The following is an 18,296-nucleotide window of genomic DNA, read 5'->3' as shown; positions in this document are numbered from 1 at the left end:
AGTGAGTCTTGGAAACATGGTGGACACTGTGTAGGGGTTTGCTGCAATGGGATTCACTAACTGTGGTGAGGCGAGAGACAGTACGCACTTCCCTATCTTGGTAACCAACCATCTTGCCAAGGAGTACGTAAACTGGAAGAGGTACTTCTGATCATGCTGCAGGCACTGGTGGATCACAAGGGCTATTTCACCTAAATCAGTGTAGAATGGTTGGGAAAGGTGCATGATGCGCACATCTATAGGAAATCCTGCCTCTTCAGAAACTGCAAACTGGAACATTATTTCCAAGAATGAAAAATTACAGTTGGAGGCATTGAAATGTCAATAGTAATCTTTGGCGACCCAGCCCCTCCCTTGCCCTCATGGCTCATGAAGCCATACACAGGTAATCTAGACTGTAGTAAGGAACAGTCAACTACAGGCTGAGCAAGTGCAGAATGGTGGTAGAATGTGCTTTTGGGTGTTAATGGAAGGTTCCGCAATCTACTGAATAGGTTAGACCTCAGGGAACACAATACTCCCATTGTGGTGGCAGCCTGCTGTGTACTCCATAATTGTGAGAGCAAGGGAGAAATGTACCCACCAGAGTGGAATGCCGAGGCACAGTGCATAGCCAGTGATTCTGAGCAGCCAGATACAGATTTATAAGAAAAGCGCACAGCAAGTGACACTGAAAATCAGAAATGCTTTGAAAGACAGTTTTATGAATGGCCAGACTTGAGAGTCACGCATGATTCTCTCAAAGAGGTGCTCCTGCATTCATTGTGCTTGCCTGTAAACCTCGCCTCCCCCTTCAACACAAGCAATAAAGAGACTGTTCAGAAATCATCCCTTTTTAGAGAACACAGCAGGGAGAAAAGAAAAGGAGCTCATGGTGGGAACTCATAATTGTGAGGACAGCTTTTTGCTCTGGAGGTTGAGTGTGAGGCTGCCCTTGACTTTCTACTTCCCCCATTCCCACATTCTAGGCCTCTGGGAGAGGAAGTGATAGAACTCAGTGAGGGCTGGAGAGAGTGCCTGAAGCTGGCCTGGAAGGCTGCCATTCGGTTCATCACATGGACTTCAGGATTCTCTCTGGTTCTTTACTTTCAGCTCCCTGCATGCTCTCCTGTGCTCACACTCTGTTCTCATCTCCAGCAGCAGAGTATTCCCCCACTAACACTCCCAGTCCAAGTGGGCTGAATTGCATTTGCTCCTTGAACATGTCATTCCTACTCTATTTTCACCTGCGTATTTGTGCCAGCAGGATAGCTGGTAGACCTGGAGGAGTGTGCAGCATGGTCGCTGCTGTTCCAGCTGCAACAAAAAGTGAAGGGCAGACATTACAGGAAACACTTGGTAGAGCATAAAACCTAATCTGTAAGCAAAAAAAGAAAGTCTGTCTAAAGATACTATGCAGCAGGTATACCACAGAGTTCTTAGTTAAGCAGCTGGATTCAGTTTGGTGGCAGGCATAGTAGGGGACAGGCCAGGGCTCGAGCTTGCAGGCAGAAGGGGGTCTAGATATGGAGGCAGGATAGGGGCTCACATGTTGCCGATGTGTTCAGCACCCTTGTTTACTGGGAGAGTGCAACTTTCTCTTCCCACAGGACCATGAGGAGGAGAGGGGTCCAGGCATGGCAGCAAGGCAGGGGGTCACACAACACACATGTGTTCAGCATACCATTTGCCAGGAGAGTGCAGCTGGATAGGTGCGGGGAAGCAGTCTGGGCATGGCAGCAGGCAGGGTTGGATCTCAAGCCATGCCTCCTTGGGGATGAGCAAACAGATGTTTACTGCGAAGGCATCAGCTAATAGCTTCCCCTGTTTCATCCAGGTTGCCATATCAGATATTAGTCTTCTCCAAATCACACAGAGTGATAGGCTGTGTCCAGACTCAGGGGGTTTTTCGGGAAAAGTAGCCTTTTTCCGAAAAAACTTCCCCTGCGTCCAGATTCAAGCTGCGTTCTTTCAAAATTAAATCGAAAGAACGCGGCTTTTCTTTCGATGGCGGTAAACCTCATTTCACGAGGAAGAACGCCTTCTTTCGAAAGTTCCTCTTTCGAAAGAAGGCGTTCTTCAATGTAAATAGGGCTTCTTCGAAAGAGAGCATCCAGACTCACTGGATGCTTTCTTTCGAAAAAGCAAGCCGCTTTTTCGAAAGTTCAACGTGCAGTCTAGACGCTTTCTTTCGAAAGAGGCTTGCAGTCTAGACATAGCCATAGGGAGCAGATGCTGACTGATTGTGGCCAGAACCCTGGACCTTATGCTGCAGTGCTTTGTGCTGCAATGATGCCATACCACTTACTGCTGGCTTGGTGTGGAAAGGTGTCCTTACGTGGAGGACAGAATAAGGCAAGCCTCCCCAGAAGCCTTGTGAGTGGATTAAAGAGTTCCTTTGTAAGAGCTTCATGGAGATGCACAGGGAGGATTCCCACTCTATCTCCAGACATGTTAACAAGCTGTTCCCGAGATGCACCACTGTGTAGGCACAGTGGCTGCTACCGATCACACCTGATTCCCTTAACCCACTTGTAGCATGATTAAAAAAAAGTGAACTCAGCAGAAGTGCCCTCCTCAGGATCAGTGGCCATCTGCAAGATGTCCTGGGAGGAGGGAATTGCCTCCAAATTTATGAAAAAATCCTGGCTGTCAATAACATTAGTTACCCTGCATTCTTGCTAAACATTCTCCTTCTCTTTTTCGTCCAAGCTGTCCTCTGCACTACTGCCAGAGGAGTGTCTTGGGAAGAATCCACAGACTGGTTAGGAAAGCTGGCCAGGTCCCCTCCTCCTAGGATCACATGCAGCTGTTCATAGAAGCGACATGTTTGCAGTGAGATCTAGACCATCTGTTTGCTTCTTTTGTCTTCTGGTATGACTGCCTCAGCTCCTTTATTTTTACATGGCACTGCTGGGCATCTCTGGAGTATCATTTCTCCTCCTTCTCCTTTCCAATCTTGGCATAGATATCTGTGTTCCTCTTGCTGGTACATATATCTGTAAGAACAAATTCCTCTCCTCACACAGCAGTGAGATCCATAGTCTCCTGCACCTTCATGTTCATCTGTGATCCTAGGAATTTATGGTCAGGTATGCAGCCTGCTCTGAGGTCTGCTCACCACTCTGGCCACACAGGAAATGAAATTCAGATTTTCCTAGGGCTTTTTTTGCTCATCTGGAGAGCAGTAGAGTTGAATGTTCTTGCCAGAGTAGTCACTATAAGGCCATGGTCCCCAACACGGTGCCCGCGGGCGCCATGGCGCCCGCGGGGGCATTTGTCTGCGCCCGCCAAGTGCTCAGGGCTGGCCTGGCCCCGGGCATGTGGCGCATGCGCGGTGCCGGAGCCGGAGCCGGCCCCGGGCGCGTGGCGCATGGTGAGTGCCGGCCCCGGGGGCGCCGCGGATTGACCCCCCCGCGGCGCATGGGGGAGGGAGGGGAGAGTGCTAGCGCCGGCCCCGGGCGCGCAGCACTTGGGAGAGCGCCGGCCCCGGGCGCGCGGCGCTTGGGAGAGGGGGTGAGAGAGCGCCAGCGCCGCCCCGGGAATGCGGCTGTGGGGGGGGCCCCGCTCGGGGGGGCCCCGCCCCCCGGGCGCCCGGCGGGCAAACGGCCACGCCCCCTAGCGCCCGGCAACCCCAAATGGTTGGGGACCACTGCTATAGGGCATTTTGGACACCTCCCAGAGACCAAGAACTTCGACTTTCACAGCATTGAGTCTGCACTACTGGAAAGTTGACCAAGCAGGGTCAAATTTAGCATTATTTCTTGCAAAGCAGGAGTACCGAAATCTACTTTATCTGCCCTTAAAGTCGACGGAATGGGCTTGGTGTGAACTAATTGTTTAGAAATGTGACCTAATGCTGCTAATTTCAACCTAGACTTCTAGTATAGACCAGGCCTAAGTCATTTATGATTTTTGGGGACCTGACTTGTGATGTTTGAATGATCGGGGTTGGCAAAAATATAATTATGTTTTTAGCTTTACAAATTGAAACTTGGGATATAACAATTCTGGTTTTTCATTTTCTGTTTATATATGTAACTGTTTTCATAACTTAGAATATCATAGCAAATACGTCTTTAAAAATGCTTTTGTCTTAATTGGTATAATGTTCTAATTTGCAGCACATTTCCAGTATAGTTGCCTTATTCTCACTAGTGTTTTACTTTGATAACCTATCATCTAATTTCTACTTAATAGTAGCTTTCCGTGTAATAGAAAAATTCTAATACATTTTCTGTTTGATAATGTCCATGAGAAGGCCAGTAATCTAATAGTAATGAAGTGTGTGTGTGTGTGCGCGCACACGCGCACTATAGCTTTACTCCATCTCATACTCCCCTAATTAGATTAGTGTGTGTAGAATATTGGGGGTTAATTGAATGTTTTCTTTAATATAAATGAGATTGACATGAGGAGAAAAAATATGCTTGGAGGCAAACTAATAGTCTCCTAGTTTTTTTATGAAAAAAATCATGATAAATCCACATGTAATGTAAGAAATCATGTATTCCTGTAAATAAAACCTTACTGAGTTTTTTTTATTTATAATTTAAGCAGAATTACTGTTTTGTTTCTTAAATGCCTTTTTATCTTAACTGACATAGAAGGATCTGTTGGAATCTTTAATTGAACAGTTATTTTAATTATTTAAATTGTATAACACTACCTCAATATTTAGTATTTCATATATAAGATAGCTGCAGCCTTACAGTAAGTAAAAAATAAATATTGTTAAACTCAAATTATCCAAAATATTATTCTTTATCTGTGCATCTAGACCACAAAATATATTCTCCATTTCTGGGCAGAAGCAGGATACTACCCCCTAACTGTATTTCTCTGTTGCGCTCCATAAATGGAGTTCAGTTGAACTCGGGGGCAGGAAGGAAACCAAATCTATATTTTGGCACAAAATCCTTGGCTGAAGGTAATACTGTTTAGGGCTGTATTACCGTATATTCCGGCGTACAAGACGACCTCTGATGTTAAAAAACATCCCCCAAAAATCGGGGGTCGTCTTGTACGCCGGGTATACATCCCAGGCGCACCTGGGATGCCCCGCCGCCGGAGCCCCTCCGTGGCTTTGAACCGGCTTCCCCCGAGGCTTTCAAAGCTGCGGAGGGGCTCCGGCGGGGGGGCAGCCCAGGCGCGCATGGGATGCCCTGCCACTGGCTTCCCCCGAGGCTTTCAAAGCCGCGGACGGGCTCCGGTGGGGGGGCAGCCCAGGCGCACCTGGGATGCCCCACCGCCGGCTTCCCCCGAGGCTTTCAAAGCTGTTGCGGCTTTGCTCCCGGTGCCTCTGGTCTGCTGGGGACCATCTCCAGCAGACCAGGGACACCGGGAGCAAAGGAGGCGGAGGGGCGCTGGGGTATAAGATGAAACCCTATCTTTTAATTAAAAAAATAGGGGGTCGTCTTATATGCCCAGTCGCCCTATACTCCGGAAAATACGGTATGTCAGTCTAAAGATCTCCACATAGCTGTCATTTAAAGCAGGCTCTACAATAAAATTTCCCTAAAAATTAATGAGTGCTTCCAAACTTACAGCCTTCCCTCCACAGCCATCCCAGCTAAGGCGATAGTGCAGAGAAAATTCAGAAGAAAAGTTAATGAGCTCTTTGTCTTAGATGCATTTTTATAGTTTTTCTTTCACAAGAGGCTGTGATCTGAGCCATAATAAATAGTTTATTCACATAGACTTTTCAGTACAAGTGAAACATTTAAAATGAAATTAGCATCTGAAAACTCCATGAATGTCATGTCAAAGTTCGCACTTTAGAGTAACATAGCTTTGATTTCATACAATCTGAAAAATATGGGGAACATTTGGAGGCCATGGGGAACATGCCCAAGTAAAGCCCACATTTTGTTCAGTCTGGAATAAGAAGGTACACTGAGATTTGGCTCTTAATTTTACTTAAAATATATTTTCAGGACAAAAAAAATCAAGTGAGTTGACAGACACTGGAAACAAGGAAAAAGCATTTATATTTCATAGGGATGGAAAATATTGCTGTAAGAATGCTGAGAAGGCAAGAAAGTGGTTAGAAAATAACATTCTTCAGATCTGCTATCATTTATCTTATCTTCACTGTATATAAACCTTCTAGGGAATTGGCAATATAATGGAAAAGATTAATGAAATCTTTCAAAGTTTTTTTGAGACTTATACAGATCAGAACCCATTGTCTCAGAGGAGGGAGCAGTTGATTATATGGACAAAATGGAGTTACATTAGTAGATGAAGAACATACAGAGCTTCTGAATTCCTGGTGGGCTATATTTTGGGTTTCAAAATAAATGAATGAATTTATTTAATAAATAAATTAGGGCTGTGCTTGAGGGAAAGGTGGTTTCCTTGGTAAAATTTTGTAACAATGTTAAAGCAATATTAGCCCCGATATTGGAAAGCATTATTGATTATACTATTCAAATACATGGTTCCTTTTTTCTGCTGTACATCAACACTATATGAGGTACCGATTTCTCATAATTGTGAGTAGACCCCTGTTTCAGCATTTACAATGAATACCTTTTATTAAAGAGATCACAAGAAGTAATAAAGAACTTACATGCAATATTCTGTACTGATGTTGTGGTGGCTTTCTTAGAATATACCATACTAGTAATCTTTACTGAGCTACTGGAGTTTCAAAATATTTCCATTTTAGAGCTAATTTTCAGTTTGTTCCTAAGTATCATTCTTGATACAACCTATCATTAATTCGTGTTATATGATCCTCCAACTACTGGACATATATAGGAGATACTGCATGCTTTGGCGCAGTATTGTAATTAGTGCTGTGACCATTCGAAATCATAGTTATTCACTACTAAATCTAAAAATCAAAGTCTCTCATCACTGTGGTTTATCATCCTCCAAACAAGCTTTTATGGGTTTCTTAAGATACACACTGTACATGCTAGATTCTCCATAAAATGAAATCAGAATGTTTAGCTTTCATTATTATAGAATAGTTTTAGATTTAGAATTAGATTTGAGAAACTCCAGTCTGGGATGGGAAGCTGCTGGTGATGTTGAGGCTCCTTTAAAGTTGTTTGGTTATCCATCTGTTTGCCTGCTGCTTACCCATCAGTTCTTTCAGAGGACCCCTGAAGCTTTCAGATGTGCAAATAGCACATGTGGACAAGCATCCACGTACATAGAAGAACACCAGATGGCAGTAATAACTGATTCTGCTATATGTCAGTGTAAATAGGCGGCAATGTTGAAGATGGAGGACTTACGGGGAGGATTTAAAGTCTGTGAAACTGTGATCAACACCTGTAGACTTTGATTTCATTTAACTAGTGGATGCTACAATGCTGATGTGATTGCAGGAAGATTCCAGATCTTATTATATTGGTTGTTAAAATCATAGAATCATAGAGCTGAAAGAGACCTCAGGAGGTCATCAAGTCCAGCCCCCTGCCCAAAGCAGGACCAATCCCAACAAAATCAACCCAGCCAGGGCTTTGTCAAGCTGACATTTAAAAACCTCTAGGATTGGAGATTCCACCACCTCCGTAGGTAACCCATTCCAGTACTTCACCACCCTTCTAGTGAAATAGTTTTTCTTAATATCCAATGTAGACCTCTCCCACTGTAACTTGAGATAATTGCTCCTTGTTCTGCCATCCGTCACTACTATGAACAGCCTGTCTCCATCCTCTTTGGAACCTCCCTTCAGGAAGTTGAAGGCTGCTATCAAATCCCCCCTCACTCTTCTCTTCTGCAGACTAAACTAATCCAAATCCTTCAGTCTCTCCTCATAGGTCATGCGCTCCAGCCCCCTAATCATTTTGATCACCCTCCGCTGGACCCTCTCCAAAGTGTCCACATCCTTTCTATAGTGGGGGGCACAGAACTGGACACCATACTCCAGATGTGGCCTTACCAGAGCTGAATAAAGGAGCATAATCATTTCTCTGGATCTGCTGGCAATGTTCCTCCTAATGCATCCTAATATGCCATTAGCCCTCTAATGTACAAGGGCACACTGTTGACTCATATCCAGTTTCTCATCCACTGTAATCCCCAAGTTCTTTTCTGCAGAACTGCTAATTAACCATTCAGTCCCCAGCCTATAACTATACTTGGGATTCTTCCGTCCCAAGTGCAGGACTCTCCACTTGTCTTTGTTGAACCTCATCAGATTTCTTTTGGCCCAATCCTCTAATCTGTCCAGTTCACTCTGGATCCTATCCCTGCCCTCCAGCATATCTACCTCTCCCCCTAGCTTAGTGCCATCTGCGAACTTGCTGAGAGCGCAATCCATCCCCCCATCCAGGTCATTAATAAAGATGTTGAACAAAACCAGTCCTAGAACAGATCCTTGGGGCACTCTGCTAGAAACCGACCGCCAACCTGACATTGAGCCGTTGATCACTACCTGTTCGGCCCAAAAGTCTAGCCAGCTTTCTATCCATCTTACAGTCCATTTATCCAATCCATATTCACTTAACTTGCAGACAAGAATAATGTGGGAGACCGTATCAAAAGCTTTGCTAAAGTCAAGGTATATCATATCCACTGACTTTCCCATGTCCAAGGAAGCAGTTACCTCATCATAGAAGCTATCAGATTGGTCAGGCATGACTTGCCCTTGGTGAATCCATGTTGACTATTCCTGATCACTTTCCCCTCTTCCAAGTGCTTCAAAATGGATTCCTTGAGGATCCCTCCATGATTTTTCCGGGGACTGAGGTAAGGCTGACAGGTTTGTAGATCCCTGGATTGTCCTTCTTCCCTTTTTTAAAGATGGGCACTACATTTGCCTTTTTCCAATCATCTGGGATCTCTCCTGATCTGCACGAGTTTTCAAAGATTATGGCCAAAGGCACTGCAGTGACATTTGCCAACTCCCTCAGTACCCTCAGATGCATTAAATCCGGACCCATGGATTTGTGTATGTTGAGCTTTTCTAAATGGTTTCTAACTTGTTCTTTCCCCACCAAAGGCAGTCCACCTTCCAATATGGCGTTACCTAGGGCATTTGTCTGGGAGCTGACCTTGTCCGTGAATACAGAGGCAAAGAAAGCATTAAGTACTTCAGCTTTTCCCACATCTTTCACTAGGTTACCTCCCTCATCCAGTAAGGCCCCACGCCCTCTCTGATCACCCTTTTATTGCTAACTTGCCTGTAGAAACCTTTCTTATCCTTCACGTCCCTTGCTAGCTCCAATTCCAATTGCACTTTCGCCTTCCTGATAAGTCCCCTGCGTTCTCGAGCAATATATTTATACTCCTCCCTAGTCATCTGTCCAAGTTTCCACTTCTTGTAAGCTTTCTTTTTGTGTTTAAGCTCACCAAGGATTTCCCTGATAAGCTAATCTGGTCACCTACCATATTTGCTTTTCTTGCTGCGCATTGGTATGATTTTTTTGGTGTGGTGCCTTTAATAAGGCTTCTCTAAAATACTGCCAGCTCTCCTGGACTCCTTTCCCCTTCATGTAAGCATCCCAGGGAATCCTGCCCATCAGTTCTCTGAGGGAGTCAAAGTCTGCTCTTCTGAAGTCCTGGAGGCAACTAATACTAATAAAGGTGTTTGTTCCTTTGCTACTGCTAGAGAAGTGGGAAATGGGAAATGTATTTAGAGTAATTCAGGGTCCACTGGCCATGCTCATTCAGTTTACTGGGAACAATAAAGAACCCAGGACTCTGTAAAGCATGCTCTTTCTAGCAAGCCTTCTCTTCATAAAGATTTTAGAAGCCCCTCTGTGAATTAGCTTGAGTCTCCACAGAATACTTTGAATTTCTCTATCGCAATTCTCTCTATTTCCCCATAGAGTGAATAATTCCCATTTAAGCATATGGGTGTTACTTATACGATGGAGAGAAAAATGGGGTAGAAATCAGGGAACTAGAAGTGTAAAGTATAAACTCTTGTCAGCGTGAGGTGAGGGATGAAAAATCCTTAATGTAAGATGGAGCAAAGAATATTCCTGTCTGTGTATCATATGGTGTGATGAAGATAGAGGATAAAGGGAGTTTCCTTAGTGGTGGAGGCAGAGTAGGAAAGAGGTTCTTAAAATGAAAAATAAGGAAAGCCATTTCTCTGTTCACATCTCCTTCACATGATCTTCCAAACTCACCCCCCCCCCCGCCCAAAAAAAGGGGGAGATAATAGAGTGGTGAATCCCCTCCTTCCCTGCAGCCAGAGTTCAGCAGGGGAATTAGGACTCTTCGTGTGAATGGAACGGGGGGAAAGGAAAAACTTAATAGACACAATATCTGCCTCGTACTTTAGTGATGGAATAGACTCAGGATGACCCAGCCAGCCTGACCTCTGAAAGAGGTGTTCCCTATAATCTCCATTGCTTTAAATGGTTTGGTTTTAATTGTCCCTATCTGTTGGAGTTTACACCATTCCCTTTGGAAGCCTGTTCCACTCTAATAAATCTTCTGTTCAGGAAGTTTCTGAATCTGAAATACTTTTTAATTTAATTTATTTATTCCCAGTTTCACCTGTTTGATGTGAATCTAATTAATTCCTCATCTCCCTTGATTTTTAAACAGTTATAATTCTTGTAGACCATTCCTTCATACTAAGAAAGAAGCCCCTTTCGAGTGAAGGGACTCCCTGCCAGAAACATTCATATGGAATTTTCTAAAATCCTTTTTTCTAATTTTCTTCTCGTGATTTTATCTAAGGAGATTTGTTTGTCTGACACTTTAGTGGTACAAAAAAAGTAAGTCTGAAGTAGTCATAGGTGTGTTTTCTGAACTAAAGCAATATGGGGTTTGTTTATTTTTTCTTTAAATAAACATCCGGCTGTGGATTTCCTCAGTCCACTGGTCTAGATGCCTTTCTTATTACGTGTTGTGGCAGGAGAGGAGGATTAAATTACCGAGGCTGTCAGAAGGCACAAGCATTCTGCCATACATTATCATTATCACTAGCTTTTCGGGTGAAAGAAAATACAGTAAATTCCCTCATATAGAAAGCAATAAAAATACTGGCTTGTACAGTCATGATTGCCAGTGCCATTAACAGAAAATGACAGCTATGTGGCATACTTAGATGCTGCTATCTTTTCTGACATTGTGCACAAAAACTTGCCAGTGACTTGACATTAGATCACATGACTGTTCAGATTTAATTCTCACTTTCATTGTTGCATTTCTTAGGGAGCACTGAAGAAGGAAACTTGTTTTTTCTCATCTTTTTACCTGTAAATGCCAAAAACAAGATTATTCTAATTTTAGTTTATAAATAATTATCATATTCATTTGAGAGTTTTGGTTTGCTTTCCAGTGATTCACGTGGATAAAGTGAACAACCATGCAAGGAGAGAATTTCTAAAATCTGTACTTCAAGAATCAGAATTGAATGCTGGCAGGTAAATATTGATGGTGAATATATGAATATAGTCTGTGACGTGGCATACCTTTGTAACAATTTCTTGTTGAGGAAATATCTCTGAGAAGTTGGAAGAAGATAGCACCAACTCAGAATATCTACAAATTTATTTAATTTCCCAGTAGTAAGTTAAAACTGCATATAATTGACTGTAATTTAATATTTACATTTTATGGCATGTGATATGCCTTCCAGACACATGAATTGCATGTGTCACACTGGCATCGCAGCCAGTCAACTTTGATGTGGTTACATACCTGTCCCTTCGCTGATTGGTTTTTCTTGTGCCTTGAAATGATGCAATCCTGTCTCATTGTTTGTAAAATCATTTTATTCAGCACATGATGTTCTGGGAAAATTAAATAAATTAATATTATCAATGTTTTATCTGTGAGAGAGATTTAATTGAAAACTCCGTATAAGTTCTTTGGATGGTAGCATGCATATTACTTGTTTTTACTAAAAACCAAAAAACTCAACAACACTTACACTGTTTTTCTTTGGAGGCCATCCATCACAAATGTAGAGGACCCGTTTATCTGAAGATCCATGCCATTTACAGGATAGTAGTAAACCTGTTAATTGTGTTTGAAATGTAGTGTCATTTATTTATTTACACATTTACAGAAACCCAGTGACATGTTAGAGCACAATCTGGCAATAAGATAGTAATTTCTCTTTCTTCCATTTGACTTTAAAATTGAGTTCCATCTGTTAGCCAGAAGACAATGTTTAATTGGATCGGACAAAAAGCAGATCTGATAAGACCACGGAAATATCACATCAAAAGCTTTTCATTTTGGCAAATAAGCAAAGTAATTCAGTTTTATTGTGTAAATTATCAAGTTGGAGAAGATGGTATGCTAGAGAATCATACAGCACTGAAAACAAAGTCTTATTTTTTTCTATCAAGGGTACCTTTAATGAGGCAGATAGGTATTTCATGTAGACCAATTACAATAACATATTCATTTCAAATATTTTGCCAAACAGCATCTGAGCCACTTTACTTTTATTTTCTTAGTAGTTTACATTTAACCCAGTAGTGTACTGTGTAGGGCTGAAGACTGAACTTTTCCTTTTAATAAATTACCAATTTTTTTTGGTAACTTCTTTCCATATTGTAACTGAAGCCCCATTTCAAACTTTATACTTACTTAACTCTGTTTAAAATTAGATGTGTGGGGGTGTAATCTTATTGAAAAGTGAATGTGGGGCTGTGTGTATAAAGGGACCAGTCCCTGAAGCCAGCCTGTCTGGATGACCAGCTGCCAGCAGCACCTTGGTGGCCAAAGAACAATGTGAGTGAGCTCTGCAAAAGAACCCACCCAAGAAAGAGATACAAAAGCCCCATCAAGAAAAGAAGACCAAAGTCCCATCTGAGGTTAACTGATTGTTCATGGTCATGCAGTGAGGCAGGACAAGAACTATGGACTGAAACATATAAAAAGATGCATGCCAGACTATAGAATTGGGTCTTTCAGTTCTACAGTCATCTTCTAGGAGTATCAGTATTCATTGATGCAACTTGGCTCCTCGTGTCTAGAGCACCTAGCCAGTGGAATAGCAACTGAGGCTGGTAATTATACATCCCATCTCTAGGAATGTGTGTGTGGTGGGTAATTTTAGTAGCTATGGATAATAAATGAATTCTGCCTTCACAATTAATGTGGCATATTGCCTTATACCTCATATCAGATTCTGCTAGTTCTATTTCTGCCACTTTACCTTCATTTTCTTAGTAGTTTACATTTAACACAATCAGAGCTGGCCCGAGCTATTTGTGGACCCTAGGCCCCGGGAGTGCGGCACCGCCCCTAGGAGTGTGATGCATGCGTGGCTCCGCCCCCGGGTGTGCCCCGCCCCCAAGCACCCAGTGCATGCCTCACACCACCCCGGGCGCATGGAGCATGTGCAGTACCACCCCCACCTGACCTAGCAGCCCCACGCAATGCCCCCTACAATGGAGCGCCCCGGGCGGTAGCCCAGTTGGCCCATATTTTGGGCTGGCTCTGAACACAGTACTGTACCATTTGTTAGTTTTAATTTGCTGCTGTCTGCTTAGCTGTACTTCTGGTTCCAAGTGTGTGATTAATTTGGCAGTTTGTAACTCTGGTGTTCATAACTCTGAGGTTCTTTTGTATTGGAAGCCAAATGCTATTGCCATTAATGAACATAAATACTCCCATTATGGGTCGGACCAAAGATCCATCTCGCCCTGTAGCCTGTCTTCTGACAGTGGCCAGTGCCAGATGCCCCCAGAGGGCCCAGGACCCTTAAAGGCAGTGGCACCTTAGCACTGCCTGGTTGGTGGGGCGTTCCCCGAAACTCACCAACTGTCAGGGTTGTTCCCCGTCCTGGATCACTTCCTCCTCCTCCTCCGTGCCTTGGCTTGCTCCCAAACCAATGACGGTTGTCCCGGCCGTGCTGTGTTCCCTCCGGCTTTCTCCAGGGCACCTCCTTTCTCCCTCTCTAGTTCCGCCATCCCCCCCTTCTGCCTACTCCGGGAACCTTTTGACAGGCCCGCTTCTCCTGGCCCTGCCCCCTTCCTGGGGCGCGGGTTGATGATGTCAGCCGTAGGGAAACCCGGCTGTCCCGGTACATCTTGGGCATGCGTGCCAAGACACAGCCCATACCCGGCAGCGTTCCTGGAGCCCGGCTCCTCCTGCTGCCATGGCTGTCCCCGTGTCTTCCTCGCGGGAGCCTCCCCCGCCTTTGGCATGCCAGGGAGTGCGGGGTGCCGTGCACTTCTCCGCATTGGAGCCTGGTGCCCCGTCACAGTAAGACATGGTGGCACTTTTTTTGGTTTTGTTATTGTGTTTTTTAATTTGGGGTATATGATGGTATCTTTGAAAAGTTTCCATGCAGCTTATAGGGATTTTATTTTTGTGACTGTACCTTTTAATTTCTGTTTAATTAACCATCTCCATACCACTAGAAGGTCTATCCCTGAATAGGGAGGCCAGGACTATTGAGGGGTTTCAGCCCTATATTATGGACTAGCCTGTGATGAGCTTGGATCAATAGGCTGTGAACCTAAGCTGGGGGGAGAGGTAGATACACTTAAGGGCAGAGATAGGGTCCAGAGTGACTTAGACAAATTGGAGGATTGGGCCACTAGAAATCTGATGAGGTTCAACAAGGATAAGTGTAGAGTCCTGCACTTGATACGGAAGAATCCCAAGCATAGTTACAAGCTGGGGACCAACCAGTTAAGTAGTAGTTCTGCAGAAAAGGACCTGGGGGTTACAGTGGATGAGAAGCTGGATATGAGTCAACAGTGTGCCCTTGTAGACAAGAAGGCTAATGGCATATTAGGTTGCATTAAGAGGAGCATTGCCAGCAGATCCAGAGATGTCATTATTCCCCTTTATTCGGCTTTGGTGAGGCCACATCTGGAGTATTGTGTCCAGTTCTGGGCCCCCCACTACAAAAAGGATGTGGACGCATTGGAGAGGGTCCAGCGGAGGGCAACCAAAATGATTAGGGGGCTGGAGCATATGACTTATGAAGAGAGGCTGAGGGAGTTGGGTCTGTTTAGTCTGCAGAAGCAAAGAGAGGGGGGATTTGATAGCAGCCTTCAACTTCCTGAAGGGAGGTTCCAAAGAGGATGGAGAGAGGCTGTTCTCAGTAGTGACAGATGGCAGAACAAGGAGCAATGGTCTCAAGTTGTGGTGGGAGAGGTCCAGGTTGGATATTAGGAAAAACTATTTCACTAGGAGGGCGGTGAAGCACTGGAATGGGTTACCTAGGGAAGTAGTGGAGTCTCCATCCCTAGAGGTGTTTAAGTCTTGGCTTGACAAAGCCCTGGCCGGGTAGATTTAGTTGGGATTGGTCCTGCCTAGAAAAGGGGGCTGGACTTGATGACCTTCTGAGGTCTCTTCCAGATCTATTATTCTATGATTCTATGAACCCTGTCTCTAGTAAAGAAAGAGGCCGTGTGGTGGGACACAGCGAGACTTTGAGACTGAACACTATCCACCAGAAGTGCAGGACCCACACCATAGTTGCTATATTCTGCACTTTTAAGAATAAGCACATGGTATTCCAAAGCATTTATTTGTCAGTCTCTTTTAGAGAGTTTGAAGAGTTTTCTCTGTCTCTTTTAGAGAGTTTGAAGAGTTCAATTGTTACTTCTGTTTTATATCCAAGAATTATTTTTTTTATTTTTATTTGCTTATATTGCTTAGTGATATGCCAAAGATTTTAGAGTTGCTTGCCATAATCTGCCAGATCTTATGCCTTCTTCATGTACTTGCTGGGGTATTTCTCCCACTAAAAACATTTAAGCAAAGGAACAAAGGTTAAATATTTATTATTAGTTATCGTAGCTGAGCACAAAAATAGAACACTGTCAAAGAATATTACAGTGGTTGCTAATACCATTAAGAGCTTTTAGGAGGATTTGTATAAAACTACATTGCCAAGACATATCAAAAGAGTATTTAGCTCTAAATTCTTGTCATTCGGTCAGTCCACGGTTTTTGGCCTCCACACAAGCCACTAATTCAAGTCAGCTTCATCAGAACATTACAATTATATGCTTAGAAGGAAAGTAATACTTGGATGCAGTTACTGAAGTTTGTTTGCAGAAGAAATACAAACATTTTGTATAGCTGTTTGGCTTAAACATTAGGAATGGGCAAGTAGGCCCTTATTTGGATAGGATGATGATTGTGTTCAGAGGTCTTACACTATGTTTAGATTTTTAAAAAATGTACAGTGCATACACAGTAAGGGGGGGGTCAAATATGAATTATATGTCGCTATGGAATGAGGCTGGCAGCATGACAGCAGAGAAAGGAAAATTAAGGGGTTTTTTTCTTTTATTGTTGATGGGTCATGGCAAAAAGAAAGAGGAATGGGGAGGTAGGGCATAGCAAAAGGAAACAGAGTCAAAAAGTTTGGCAAAAAGTATCATGCACTCAGTGCATGCAGCTGAGGGCCTGTAAAGACAAGCCGGGCTGCAACAAGGGTGGGGCAAGCTCTGGGCACATCATAATCAGGGTGCACAGACACAATTAGTAAAATTAATAAGCTGCAATAGTAAAGAATGTGACACCTGCTAACTTAAGAAGAGGGGACGCATAATTAATATTTTGCCCGGGGCACAAAAATGTCTAGTTACTGAAAAGAAGATCAGAACTGATTTTTTTTTTAAATTGTAATAAGTGTCTTTGTACTCTTATGAAAATATCAATAGTATTATCGACTAAGATAAGAATCATTTTACTGATCATGGAAGCTAAAGAAGGAGTCAAATTTAATGAATACGAAAAATCCACATGGAGATGCACTTGCTATGTATTTATACATGCCTGCTGGATTTAATTATTATCTAGCTTTGAACACCAAATATATAACACTCCATTACAAAGATGTTATTCTGGGACAGCAGGCTTTGGACTCTTAACTTGTATTGTTGTTTTGGAACAAAAAATAGTGGTATTTTTCTTGGCTGAAATATTCTCTACTAGTAACTGTTTCAGAGGTGTAAATTCCAAAATATCTTACAGCTGAATATTCTGCAATTGATATTTGGACATACTGTTTCACTGAATATGGCTAGCATGTCTGCTCTTTGACTGATTGATTATTTGGCTTACCCATCCCCTATGGCTCTATCATCTATTTATCATGTTTTGGTATAAGCCCAGGAGAATGAGTGACCTTTGCATTTTGTTTTGTGCTTAGAGTTTATTACGTGGCAAAACTCAGAAGTAAAGCAGCAGGTCTTCACCTCAATGTTCTGTAGTACAGAAAGATTTAACCAAAAAAATTCTGATGGCATTTAATGAATCATTTTCAGCCTTAAGTATACATATGCTAACTAAGATTCAAAACATCACATGGAAATTATTCAGAATCCTTCCCCCTCCTCCAAAGGCAAAGTTTATTTGCTATTTCAAATAAATTACAGATACTCAGCAGAATAAAAAGCACAACATTTTTCAAAGGATTGTACATAGATGAGTCTTCATAAAAAAACCTCAATATTTATATGGGAATAATTACTTCTCTACTTCAGTTTCCTAATTTATAAAATGGTGAAGTAATTGAACTATATAAACTAAGAATTTAGAAGTTCCTAGCTCTGAGAGCTATGGTTAGTCCTATAAACAGTTCTCAACTTGGAGGATCTCAACTTGGAGTCACAATTGACCAGTTCATCCCATATTGCTAAGTGGAGGAAAAGAGGCATATCTGAGCCAGATGGGAAGGTGGTGGAGATGTACCTGGATGATGTGCTATGAATAATTGAGTCCTGCTATTAGAAGGGTTGAGAAGCACTAATCAAAACCAGTAGCTTTCAGCCTTTTCAACTACCCCAAGTTTCACCTTGCTTAAAAACTACTTTTTTACAAAATCCGATATAAAAATACCAAATGTCACAGAACATGATTCCTGAAAATTGCCTATTTTCTCCTTTTTACCGTATAATTATAAAATAAATAAATCAAAATATAAATATTGTACAGGTACAGTACTTCCATTCAGTGTATAATATATAAAGCAATATGAGTCTTTGTATGAAATTTTAGTCTGTACTAATTTTACTAGTGTTTTTATGTAACCTGTTATAAAACTAGGCAAATATTTAGATGAGTTAATGTATCTTTGGAATACCTGTGCATACCCCAAGGGTACATATACCCCTCATTGAGAGTCACTGATGAAAAGCATTGTTTTAATATGATAAATTGGGAATATCTAGGTGTGCTCTGCCTTTATTTTATTTTTTATTGTCTGGATTGAATCCCCAAATGTTTGGGTGTTACAGATCATTTTAATAGTGAGAATTTTTGTTATATTTTCAGCATACGATTTACAGTGGTTAGTGACCCACCAGAAGATGAACAAGATCTTGAGTGTGAAGACATTGGCTTTGCTCACGTTAGTCTAAGGGAGATATTTCAGAAAGAAAAAGACATCATTGAACAAGATATTGATG

General features: G+C 42.6%; 1 protein-coding gene across 3 annotated transcripts in view; it reads left to right on the top strand.

The window, feature by feature from the left end:
- Positions 1–18,296, top strand: part of RPGRIP1L (RPGRIP1 like) — a 171,832-nt gene that overhangs the window by 146,979 nt on the left and 6,557 nt on the right. For all 3 annotated transcript variants that reach the window (XM_075940280.1, XM_075940279.1, XM_075940284.1), the window contains 2 exons: positions 11,240–11,324; positions 18,163–18,296. In XM_075940280.1, coding sequence (XP_075796395.1) covers positions 11,240–11,324; positions 18,163–18,296 — 219 coding nt within the window. The remainder of the gene's footprint in view (positions 1–11,239; positions 11,325–18,162) is intronic.

Source organism: Pelodiscus sinensis, chromosome 12, assembly GCF_049634645.1.
Source record: "Pelodiscus sinensis isolate JC-2024 chromosome 12, ASM4963464v1, whole genome shotgun sequence".
Lineage (NCBI taxonomy): Eukaryota > Metazoa > Chordata > Testudines > Trionychidae > Pelodiscus > Pelodiscus sinensis.
The sequence above is the reverse complement of the archived record's forward strand: the minus strand, read 5'-3'. Positions and strand labels throughout refer to the sequence as shown.